This window comes from Rissa tridactyla, chromosome 7 (genome assembly GCF_028500815.1).
Source record: "Rissa tridactyla isolate bRisTri1 chromosome 7, bRisTri1.patW.cur.20221130, whole genome shotgun sequence".
NCBI classification, from domain to species: domain Eukaryota; kingdom Metazoa; phylum Chordata; class Aves; order Charadriiformes; family Laridae; genus Rissa; species Rissa tridactyla.
The window spans coordinates 51,695,970-51,708,165 of record NC_071472.1 but is presented as its reverse complement, the minus strand read 5'-3'; the positions used below and the strand labels follow the sequence as shown (position 1 = coordinate 51,708,165).

The window sequence follows — 12,196 nt, the reverse complement described above, 5'->3', positions numbered from 1 at the left end:
CAAGGACCCAGCTCAAATGAGTGACCTGCATGCAAATCCCGCAGTCCTTCGTCGAGCGGTTTTTCAGACCTTGGCCCTTCCGATCCCGTTCGAATCCCAGTGCGACGGCAGCGTGTTTAGTTATTCTGGTCAAACCTCCCTGCCGCTCCTGGCTGTTTTGTCCTTGCTGTGCTGAAACAAACCTGCTCGAGGGCTCCAGCCCCATTATGGGGACAAAAGGACATCAGAGATGCTGTGAAATGTGTCTCGTTTTTGAAGTGTAATGCAGAATGGGTGGCTTAGAAATTCCTGAAGTGGCTTTCTGTGTTCAAAAGGCATCTTTCTGCATTTTTTTTTTTTTTTTAGCTTCTCTAAAATGCAGCTTGTGACATTGACTTTGGGGTGAGGATACGCGCTGATGCTGAGAGGATTAATACTGAATGTGAGAATCAGTGGATGGCAATAAACAGCCAATTCTCAGGGAAATTATTTTCTGAATCAGAATATTTAACACATTGAGACTTGTGGGCTTTTTCCTGGTTTTAAAGGGGCACTGTGAATGCGTACTAGAAAGCGTCTGTGTTACTACCAACACCTTAATTTATGATTAACTTGGAATATTTTTACATCTCATTTATTCCTTCCATGGGGGTGTTCTGAGCTGCTGAAATTACTTGGTCAGCTTCTCTTTCTCTGGTTTGTTTGTTAGGTTAGTGACATGAACGGATTTTGGATGGGGGCTCAGATCTTCAGAAAATAAAGAGAGGATTCAGTCTTGAGGGGATTTAAGCCCTTTGGTTCTCTTTGGCACAAAACAGATGTCCTAGGATTCTTCTGATGCCTCCATGTAATGTCTGGAGCTTACAGCTTCCTTTATAAAGCTGTCAAAGGTCCCTTAAGTATCACTTGCTGGATAGTTTGGTTTTTTTTATCCAGGTGTGTTGCATTTGGAGAAGTCTCTAGCTGTGGAGGTTTTGACATGCACACAGCTCCAGTAGTGCTTGGTTTTGAGTGACAGAAAGCAAAGGGAGATAAAGGAAGAATAGGGAGAGGACCAACCGTGTAACTCTCTGCTCAGTCTCTATTTTGGTCTAGCGGCGATGAAAGCAGACCCTGTATCTCATGTGAGAGAAGGTGCAGCACAGCTATGTCAGGTCCCAGCTCTGCCCTGTGTGATCCCAACACCTTGTGTCAACTGTAACTTCAGTGGACGGTTAATTCCTGCTGCTGCAGTGTCAGTGCCAGGGGGGTGGCCCTGCCCATCTGGGACAGACAGTGGTATCGGGGAGGCCTGAAACAGCCCAGGGATGCTGAGGTGGTGTGATGGAGACAGGGACAGCGAGAAGGGGAAGAGAGCAGTAAGGAATGGAAAGCAAAGGAAAGGAGCTAATTATGTAGATCTGGAGGTGAAGGTCAAAGGCTCCATGTGACTGGTGTGTGGTGGCTGGTTGTTTTTTCTAATGTTTGTACACGTTGCTGTAAACAGCCCCAGGCTGATCTAAAAGTGCTGGGAGGCAGAGGCTGTAAATTAAAGAGGTTATTCTCCTTATAGAGAGCACGAGCAACTTGAAGTGTCTTTGGCTTAGGGCATTTTGCATGCTTGTTCCTCCATTGCTGCTCCATTCATTGTATTAGGTCTACCATAGAGTCTTGCTTACTAATGGAGCAGGGACAGCGTTGAGACCATGCGAGCCTGGAGGTGCTGGGTAAGCGCTATCGCTGTCCTGGCAGCAAAGCAGACGATCAAATACCTGCCTTCCCGCCTCTGGCTGCTGCGTGGCCATCCCGGCTCTCGCCCTGCCTCGCTCCGTGCTGTGGGCAGCTGGCTTGTGCGGCGCCTCCGGCTCTCCCTCCTCTCCTGGTGGCCCCCCCAGCTTTGTCCTCACCAGCAGGTGGGCCTGAGGCCGCCGAGGAAATGGCTCAAGTGAAATACAGCAAGCGTTAAAAGTGAGAGCCAGGTGTGGGGGGCTGAACTCGAGTTTGGCGTCTCTGCCCTGGCGCTGGGGCGAGGACATGGGGTGGCCCTGGGGGTGCCTCCTGAGGGGTGAAGGGGGGGCCCCTCAGGAGCCATGGAGGGGTGGGGGTGTACAGAGCCGGGGGGGGCCTAGGCCCGGCTGAGGGGCGGTGGCGCCAGGGTCGGGACAGGCCGCGCTTCTGACGAGATGGCGGCGGAGGGACCCCGCCTCGCGCCGCCGCCGGGTTAAACGGGGTGAGGCACTCTTTGGCCGCCGGCGGAAGCAGCCGGGCGCTGGGGCTTGCGCGATTCGGCCTATAAAATGCGTGGGGTGGCGCGGAGGTCTGGGCAGTCGGAGCCGGGGCTGGGTGTATGCGTATCGGAGGCGTGGCGGTAGCGGAGCGGTGGGAGCCCCAGGAGACCGTGGCGGCTTGAGAGACCCCCATCTGCACCCTGAGTCCTTCCTCCCCTCCTGCTGGGGGTGCGGCGGAGACAGCGACAGCCACCCCCGGAGCCGCGGGCCGCGCCTCTCCCTACCCTGCTGGATGCTCTGGGGTTCGGTCCCTGAGGGGGGCCGCGGGGCCATGGGGGCGGGCAGCGGCAGGGCGCGGAGCCCCCTTCCCCGCTGAGGAGGCCCCTTGTCCCGGCGCCGATGCCGCGCTGTCCCCTCACCCCCGGCCCCTGAGAGCCTTCCTCTCCCCCCCCCCCTTTCCCCGCCTTGCCCTCCCCATGCCAGACGGAACCCCTCGCCTCGGAGACGCCCTGCAGCAGCCCCGCCGGCCCCGGGGTCTGCGGCTGCCCCAGCGGTATGAGAGGAGCTGCCCCCGCCGCCGGGGGCAGCCAGGAGAGGAGCAGGCTCCCACCCCGCCGCCGGCTGCCCTGAGGCGGCTGTAGCTGCCTCGGCTGGAGGAAGAGCCCCTTTGTTTTCCTTCCTTCCCGGGGCTTCATGCCCCCCTGAGGGATGATGGAGGTGGTGGGGGACTTTGAGTACAGCAAGAAGGACCTGATAGGACACGGAGCCTTTGCTGTGGTCTTCAAAGGTCGCCACCGCAAGGTAAACAGCGACGGGCTTCGCCCGCGGCCGGAGCGGGGCCGGTTACACAACCCCGGCCGGGGTCCTTCGGGAGCCCCTTCCGCTGGGTGACAGCTGGGCGGGGGTGACCTTTGGGGAGTTTTGTCGTGATTTTGTGGGGTTTGGGGAGAAAAAAAAAGAAAGACGGAAAGGTGCGGGGTGGGCTGAGGGACCGGGCGGGGGCGGCGGGCCCGGGGCCTGCCGCTGTGCAGCCCGCGGCGGCGCGGGAGCCCAGCGGCCGGCTCCCGGCGTCCAGAAACCCTTTCTTTTTTTTTTTCCTTTCCCTCCCCTAAAAAAAAAAAAAAGCCAACAGCCTATCTGCGTTCCCACCTCTCCCTGCAGTTCGGTAGCTGCCTAACATAACGGGGAGTGGAGAGTTGCAGCTGTATGAGAGGTTGAGCCCTTTGTTTGTCGGGAGGGTCATGTTTATCTCGCTGGATAACGAGGGATCTAATGGAAAATTGCCTCCTGTGGGATTGGCTGAAGATTTCTTAAATTCAGAGGTGTCTGGTTTCCTGGCGTGGCTTGCTAATCATCCCGGATATTCATAGTTGCGTTATGGTTTCTTGATGCTGTGAGAGTTTATTCTGGTGTTGGTGCCTAAAACGCTCTGCTTTCCAGAAAACGACTCCAGATTTATCCTTTTGGAGCATTAGGGCAGTACTCACAACTTGGAGAAGCACAGTGCAATGATTTTTACGTTAAAAAAAAAAAAAAAAAGAGAGAGAGAAAGGAAAATAGACATTTTAAAGGCTAGTGGAGGTGCTCCCACCTTACAAATAAATAGGCAATTTATTTTTAGGTAATATATAAATAGACAATATATAACTTAAAAACCCAGATGTCTTCTTGTGCAATTTTCAGCTGTAGAGCATAAGGAGGCTGAAAATGGGAAGTCCTTAAAGGAGACTAAAAGTAACTCAATCATTGAGAGAGGACTAAAAAGCAGATGCGTACCACCACTACCAAGAAATAAATGCAATACGATTACTTACTTCTTTTGGTTTTTATATGCTTTTGAATCCATGAAAACGCAGTGTAGCTGCAGCTGGATTTTAATAGCTGTCTAAGCTATTGTGGGGTGAAATAGTTCTTGATGGTGTCATGTGATGTAGTAATCACTGGTGGGTAGAGTAGGGGTGATCTTGCAACTTTTCTCCCGTGCTTTACTAGCTAGTTGTTAGTTAAAAAAATATGAAACTGACAATACTTCTGTGTTTGCTTGCAGAAAACTGATTGGGAAGTAGCCATAAAGAGTATTAACAAAAAGAACTTGTCAAAGTCACAAATCCTACTTGGAAAAGAAATAAAAATCTTAAAGGTATGTTAATTTGCAGTGATTTTTAAAGCTGCTTTACTTGAAAAGGAAAAAAGACTTTTGACCTAGTTCATTCCGGGTCATGGGTAGTATCACAGTAATTGCTATTCTGCCTTTTGTTTCTTTGTTAGTTCCAGGAGAAATCCAGAACTAAAAAGACCAAGGAAAAAAAAAAGAAAAACATACTTTTTTAGTTCTGGAAGTGGTCTCAGAGCAGGTTAGGGGCATGCTTTTGTCAGTAGAAGTGGAAAATTGCTGAAGAACTCCTCTCTGTGCCTGTGCTTTGGTTATTGTACGTGGGGAAAACTTTGTCCTTCAGGATGGCTAATGGGGCACCTTTCCCAAGCAGCACATACAGCGAAAGTCATAGCTGAGGGTAGAACATCAGTCTTTGATCTTTCTTCATCATCTTTGCTCAGAGATGCCTTGAAAGCTAAAATCAGCATGCTGAATTTGATTCCTGAAGCAATCTTCTCACTTACGAGTTTTGTGTTAATTGACTTAAAATGTGTAGTGTGGCTCTAATGAAGGAAATAAAACAGAGCATCATTTAATTTTTCAATGCTGTTTTATGGAAACGTCTGCTTGGATGGTCTCTTTGTGTTCTCCACTCTCTGAACTTCACCACATCTCATTTTATATAGCTTTGCAGTAATTACTGCTGCTTTCTTTCTGTGATTCTGAGCTTCTTGAGATACGTCGCTATTTTATATACTAATACATAGACAGTATATTCTAGTATATTTATTATATACCAGAAATTGTAGTGTTGGGTATATTAGTGTGCTGCAAGTACTTAGCAAACACAGGTGGTTTTTTGAGCAGGTACAAATAATTGCATAAGCTGTCCCATGAGGTTTTTTTGGTGTTATTTTGTTTGATTTCCTTTTTATTGTAAAATGGTAAAGTTGACTTGAACATAGCGTAGTTGGTTGCTCTGCTAAGCAAGAAATCGTGTGAGACTATAAAATTAAATTTAGTCGGTTTTCATTACTCATTAAAGGATCTTGTGCTGTAGTACTTTCTGTAACAAGACATAGAAAATAACTTCTGGAACCAAATGTTTTTATGACCTCTGAAGATATTGCCTAATTTCCTATTCTTGTAAATATTGTCTTAAATAGTTGGGATTTCCTCCAAATTCCATCAGATGGTCTAAAAAAAAAAAAAGCAACCCTTCTTTGTAAAATTTTGTTCTCTTTGATTATCACCTCGCATATTAAAATAATAATAATAACAGGCTATTTCCATAATACAAATATTTTGTTTTACAGGAACTTCAGCATGAGAATATTGTAGCTCTCTATGATGTCCAGGTAAAATATATTTTGATGCCTTTTTCTTCATTAAAATTTATTTATGAAAATATAGTGTGTATATATATGTATTCGGAGTAGAAAATTTTGAATGGCCATATATTTTGTTGCTCTAATCAGTTTGGTATTTAGAAAAAGAGATCCAGATCCCTAGCAGTGGCAGGGGAGTTCTCTCATCTTCAACACACCATGCACTTATTTGTATTGGCTCTTTCTAATAAGCAGGAGGCACAGTTGGGATTGAAAACCATGAGGAATACGGTTTACTTCCAGGCAGCAGCGGCAAGTGGCAGCCTGAAAATCTCTGCAGAGGCTGTTTGTGTAGTTTGGTCTTGTCTCCAGAGAAAAAGCATCAGCTGGCTGCGCTGGGAGCTCTATCGGTGGCAATAACTATTCTCCTGAATTAGCCTTGTTTCCTTGGCCCTATAATTTAATTGGAAAGTGGGTGTTTGAGGATAACAACTGAATACACCTGAAGGAAGATGTACTAGTGGGAGTTGATCTGAATGGATGAAGCAAGTGCCTTTAAGGAGTCAACATAACTTAAAATACTCTGTTGTAGAAAAGAAGCAGCATTTTTGAGATCTCTGTAACAAAGAAATGTATTGTTATAGCCCTGTGTTATAGTGAGGAAGAACTAAAGGAAGTAGAAGACCATGATTACACATGTATATATGGCTGTTGTCTGTGTTCAGAAGGAGAGGATAAAATATAAAAGCCAAGCAGACGTTTGTATCTTTTCAAGTAGGAGAAATAAGTTATTCCTAGGATTCTGCCTGAAGAGGTGAAGGAGTTAGTCTTCTAGCCTATCTAGGGTAGTGTATTCTACATTTTTTTGTATCCTAAGGCCTTCAAGTGTTGAGTAAAGCTAAATAGGAGGTGATGCAGGTTATGCAGCCATTTGTTCTGCTTGAAGAAGAGCTATACGTTTATCTCCTGGGCTCAATTCTAATATTAAATACAGAGTTACATTTGTGAAAAAATTATTAAGAACCACCCATGGGCCGTTGCATAGTTAAAGCAACGCAAAATAGACATTTTGACATTCTCCAATGTTTTCTGTCTTTACACCTTTGCATCCTAAAAAGTTTTCCGCTTACGTGTAGATGCGTATCTGTAGCTCTGTAGAAATCTGCGTTCACAGGGTATACACTAGGCAGGCTCAGGTTTTATTGTGTGTAGTGCTACAGGACATGCACTAACTTCTGTTGACTTTTGGTACAAAGCAATGGTGTTTGTGTAGTAACAGACTGTGCATCAAAACTTCCCATTTGGATGCGTAGACTCTTTCCCCTCCTGGGTCTTCACTTCAGGACTCTGCATTTAGAATGATCATAGAATCATTCAGGTTGGAAAAGACCCTTGGGATCATCGAGTCCAACCATCAACCCCACTCTACAAAGTTCTCCCCTACACCATATCCCCCAACACCACATCTAAACAACTCTTAAACACATTCAGGGATGGTGACTCCACCACCTCCCTGGGCAGCCTATTCCAGTGTCTGACCACTCTTTCTGTGAAGAATTTTTTCTTAATGTCTGGCCTAAACCTACCCTGTTGCAGCTTGAAGCCATTCCCTCTTGTTCTATCGCTAATTACCTGTGAGAAGAGACCAGCACCAACCTCTCTACAGTGTCCTTTCAAGTAGTTGTAGAGAGTGGTGAGGTCTCCCCTCAGCCTCCTCTTCCTCAGACTAAACAGTCCCAGCTCCTTCAATCGTTCCTCATAAGATTTATTCTCCAGGTCCTTCACCAGCTTCGTTGCCCTCCTCTGCACTCGCTCCAGCACCTTGATATCTCTCTCGTATCGAGGTGCCCAAGACTGGACACAATACTCGAGGTGTGGCCTCACCAGTGTTGAGTACAGGGGGACAATCACCTCCCTACTTCTGCTAGTCACATTATTTCTAATACAAGCCACAATGCCATTGGCTTTCTTGGCCACCTGGGCACACTGCTGGCTCATATTCAGCCGCTTGTCAGTTAGAACACCCAGGTCCTTTTCTGCCAGGCAGCTCTCCAGCCACACTTTCCCAAGCCTGTAGCGATGCATGGGGTTGTTGTGGCCCAAGTGCAGGACCTGGCACTTGGCCTTGTCGAAACTAATACCATTATCGTTGGCCCATCGATCCAATCTATCCAAGTCTCTCTGTAGAGCCTCCCTATCCTCATGCAGATCAACATTCCCGCTTAACTTGGTGTCATCTGCAAACTTACTGATGATACACTCTATGTCCTTATCAAGGTCATCAATAAAGGTGTTAAACAGAAATGGTCCCAACACTGAGCTCTGAGGAACACCACTTGTGATCGGCCGACAGCTGGATTTAACTCCATTGACCATCACTTTTTGTGACCGTCCATCCAGCCAGCGCTTGATCCAGCGGATCATATGCTCATCCAGGCCATGAGCAGCCAGTTTTTCCATGAGAAAATGATATTAGCTGCTCTGAGAGGGAAAGTATAGCCTATTGTGTTTCTTGAAGACACCAGGTTTTTCTGAGTATTGCTAAGTGGAAATAATTTCTCAGCATCCTAAATTTAGTATACACAGACATCTTAAAAGAACCTGGAATTGTTGACTGAGGGCATTGGCATGTGAGTAAGCAGCTGAATTTCATACTTATCATTTACAGTTTTTTGTATGTGAAGATTACTTACTAAGCTTTGCGGCTCAACCTGGGGGTAGTTGACTAGATAGGTATTTTGATGATTTAACATTGTGTATCTTCTAAGCCTTTGGCAGGCTCACACTTGTTTTGATTTCTGCACAGAAATCCACAAGAGAAGAGAGAACAGAGCCACACACTTGTCTGTGGTTTCTGTACCTAAAGGTTATTTATAAAACATAACCTTAGTACTTTTCTGTTCTGCCACAGGAGAGGGTGCCCTTAGAGTGACAGGACTTCTTGAATGATCCATCCTGTACTCTCCATTTGGGAAGGGGATGTTGCTGCTTGTCACTGACTGTTGCGTTTAAATAAAATGAACAGTTAAAGCAAAGAGAATGGGAAAACCTGTGTCTCATGCCTTGGATATATTTCAAATACGTTCATGGCAAACATAAAGCTTGGCAGTATGATGCTACTTCTATAGAAAAAATTGCCTTGCAAAATATGGTCTAAAGAATGTGACACTTGCACAAATAAGCTTTTCCCTTTCTGCTCTGGACTATGTTTGTGAAATATTATACATCATTAACTTGTATGATTACATTAATTTATAACCCAGCAAGAACGAACACTATGCAAGGCATTCACATGTCTATTAGTCTGTTACACCTACTAATTTTCTTTAGCATTTCATGTTCTAGCATGTACTGCCCTTTTTGTTTGCCACAGTATTTTGAACATAGTGATACAGTACAGCAGATAAGCCTTAAGGTTTTCAAGCAATTCTTAAGTTACAGAAGCTTTTTTTTTTTTTCTTCTCAATGCTGGAGCCAGTGGAGTCTGTGTCACAGTAGGAAGTTCTCAGTGTGACTGGGAGTCTGTTTTATTTTTATAGTTCTTTTGGTCTGAAGTTTTTCTTAACCTTAGACAGTTTGAAATAAGAAAATGCTCATGTTTCAGATGCACTGTTTGGCAGACCATTTAGCCGAATAATCCAAGAACTGATTGTTGTACTGAATTTTCAGATAGAAAAAATGGTATGCAGTGTAAGTGGCAAAACTGAGTGAAAAAAGTGTAAATTAATTGCAATGAAGAATAAATATTTTTACATCTCATAATATAAATTCAATTATTTGTACTTAATGGCAGTACTTTGAGATTAAAACTGTATCCCTGTATAGCAATTTGGAATATATCTTCTAAGTTTGAGAATGAAATGGTAGTTATTATTTTGCATATTGCAAAAGGATTAATTTGGAATTGTTTTCATGGGAGGTAGGTAAATTCCTTCTCTTTCATCTCTGTTCACTTACGGTTGCGTTCCTGCTGCGTGATCTGTGACCAGTCGCACAAGTCAGTGTAATAAAGATGCATACACCATTAAGGTTTTAATTAGATCCAAGGAGAACTTGTGAGCCATTCTGCTGGTACTATATGAATATTTTAAAACCTACATTGCGGTTGCTTCAGCTCCTGTGAACAGCATTTTGATATGTTACTTAGTGTGTATAGGGTCCACTGAGTTAAATTACTAGAAATGCCCATTCATCTGGAGACACGCCCGAAGGAATTGGTGTGCCGGTAATGTTGTATGTGCCTGGGTCGGCATGAAAATCTTTTGTTCTGGTGCCAGCACGATAATTGCCCTTGATTTCCATAAGGTGGTTACATGCAGCACTGGCAGGTTTGATCTGCAGTTAAGCATTTTATGTAAGTGGAGCATCTCAGAAGGCCGGGGCTCTGCACGCACCAGGATGTGGAGACCAGTGGTTCTAAGACTGAAGGCATTTGTGGAGATACTTAAATATCAGCTCTCCATATGTGAGAGGCAAATGTTTTGTGGTAGTAGGGCTCTGAAAAATAAACATATGCAGCTTACCTCTAAATGTGAAATTAATTTTTTTCATGAAGTTAAATGCTTAAAAAAAACACAGAATATGATAGGTGGATAGCAAAATGTAACTTGTTGAGACATTTTTTACTTAAATTCTTGGGCAAGAGTTTGGTAGTCTTTCAAGAGTAAAGAAAAATCCTGAATGGTATAAGAATGGAGCTCTTTTCCCATGATGGTGTTATGGGATGTCATTCATCCTGCAAAAGTAGATCAGTCTTGGTCCTGTTAATTGGGGAAGTGAAGGCCACTGCTTCTCAAAAGTAAAAGGAGTCTAAAATAACCTCTAACTCACCAGATCCTTGGATAAAGTATTATACTCAAGTATGAAGGTATCAGTAAGTTATTTGGTATGTGCTATATTTAGGACATGAATTTACAGTTTTGTGCACTTCATGATCCCAAGTGTGTGCTGAGTAGAACTAATCTCTTACACAGTGCCAGACGGTGCCTGTTTTAGCAAATAATTTAATTCAAAACCTCTTTAGAATGTCAGCCATCAGAATGAAAGCCTGTAATGTATCTTGGAGATAGCGTTTTAGAAGAGTGAATTAATGTTTTCACTGCATGGAGTCTGAAGTTTGCTATTTGAACAGTAGTTTAGGGAGAACTAATTTCTAGTGTGTTATTGGAGAAGCAGTATCTGAAGAGAAATTGTTTCTTGTCTTAGCTTGTTGGTACATAGCAGACAAAATAACTGCAGCTGCTTCTGCTGTCCTTGAAAGCAGTGAAAGCTGGTGGGGACAACTCCACTGGTCCTTCTTGTACTTACACCTCAGCCTTTACGTACACACAAGTGCCCATGAGTTCTTACTAGGGATGCTTATGGAAGGAGCCATGTTTGTCTGTGCCTGTTGTTTTACCAGTGGGAATTAAATATTGCTGTTTGGTTTACCCAAAGACTCCAGTTGGTCTGGTAGTGTAGCATATATTTCTTGAGGCGTTTGCTTCAAGCATTGTGGTGTGTGCTGTTGATCTTGGTGTCTCACAGCTTTGATTGCCTCCATACTCTTATCATAGCTGTTTCTGAACTGTTGTAATTTGAATGAGGAGGTCTCAATATCTTTATTTTTTTCCTTCAGCTCCTTGATTAAGGCCTTTGTGTTTGTCAGTATCCGTCCTCACTGTGTGTGGAAATAGTCATATGAAAACATGCCATCAGCGCAAGTTTTCCGATAAAAAGAAAAATCCTGCTCTGTAGAAATTGTAAAGGTTTTGAAATACTACCTGGTAGCTGATGCTAACTGCAGGGTTGGTTATGACAACATCAAACTGCAAGGAATGACGCCAATGTAGGCGTTAAAGGTTAGGGACAACCAGTTAGAATTTGTTTTGGCCCACAGAACCAAAGAGTTGGAGTTACTACATAGTCCTTAGCTTAGCTGCTGTGCCTAGATGCTATAATTTGTCTTTCAAAACTGTTTCAAAAGATCTTCAAGTATGTGAGTGTGTTGTTTGGTGTGCTGTGAACAGTTTTGCCTTTCCTTTGTGTTGTGCAGAGGCCAGTCTCTTTCTCTACCTCCCGTATTTATCAGTTAGGAACAGCATTTCATGTAACAGAAAATGAGTGATGCGGCTATTGTGGTACATCTCTCCATGGCTGATTGCTCCTTTATGTGGATAATTGGCAGGGTGCATGCTATTTGAATCCTCCAGGCACATGTCAATTGACATTTAGTCTAAGACTTAACATTTAGTCAGAACTAACAAAATGTTCGGTCCTTTAGACATGACAGGAGCTGAAGAGGTTAGAAGCTGCTGTGGTGGTTGCACTTGCAAAGCAAAACAGCAGTATCTGTAGTACAGTGAGAAATAGCCTTAAAAAGATCCAGATCGGTCCCTTTTCACTAAATCATTAGAACTTTTGCCGAATGTATTGAATGCTCCAAAAAAATGAGGCACATAGTGCTGGCCAAAAAAACCCCAAACCTAAAGCAAATATAGCACAAATTAACGTATCAGAAAATTAATCAGATAATAGCAGCGCACAAGCTGTCATGTTAACTCTCGTGGTCTAGGAAGTCCAATCATAAACTGCAGTTAAACAGAATC

At 44.3% G+C, this 12,196-nt stretch overlaps 1 protein-coding gene across 2 annotated transcripts in view; it reads left to right on the top strand.

Annotated features, from left to right (window-relative positions):
• The first annotated feature begins 2,287 nt into the window (after nt 1-2,287).
• ULK2 (unc-51 like autophagy activating kinase 2) overlaps nt 2,288-12,196 on the top strand; it is a 42,508-nt gene continuing 32,599 nt past the window's right edge. For both annotated transcript variants that reach the window (XM_054208118.1, XM_054208119.1), the window contains exons 1-3: nt 2,288-2,987; nt 4,234-4,326; nt 5,598-5,639. In XM_054208118.1, the coding sequence (XP_054064093.1) occupies nt 2,895-2,987; nt 4,234-4,326; nt 5,598-5,639 (228 nt within the window). In that variant the 5' untranslated portion in view covers nt 2,288-2,894. The remainder of the gene's footprint in view (nt 2,988-4,233; nt 4,327-5,597; nt 5,640-12,196) is intronic.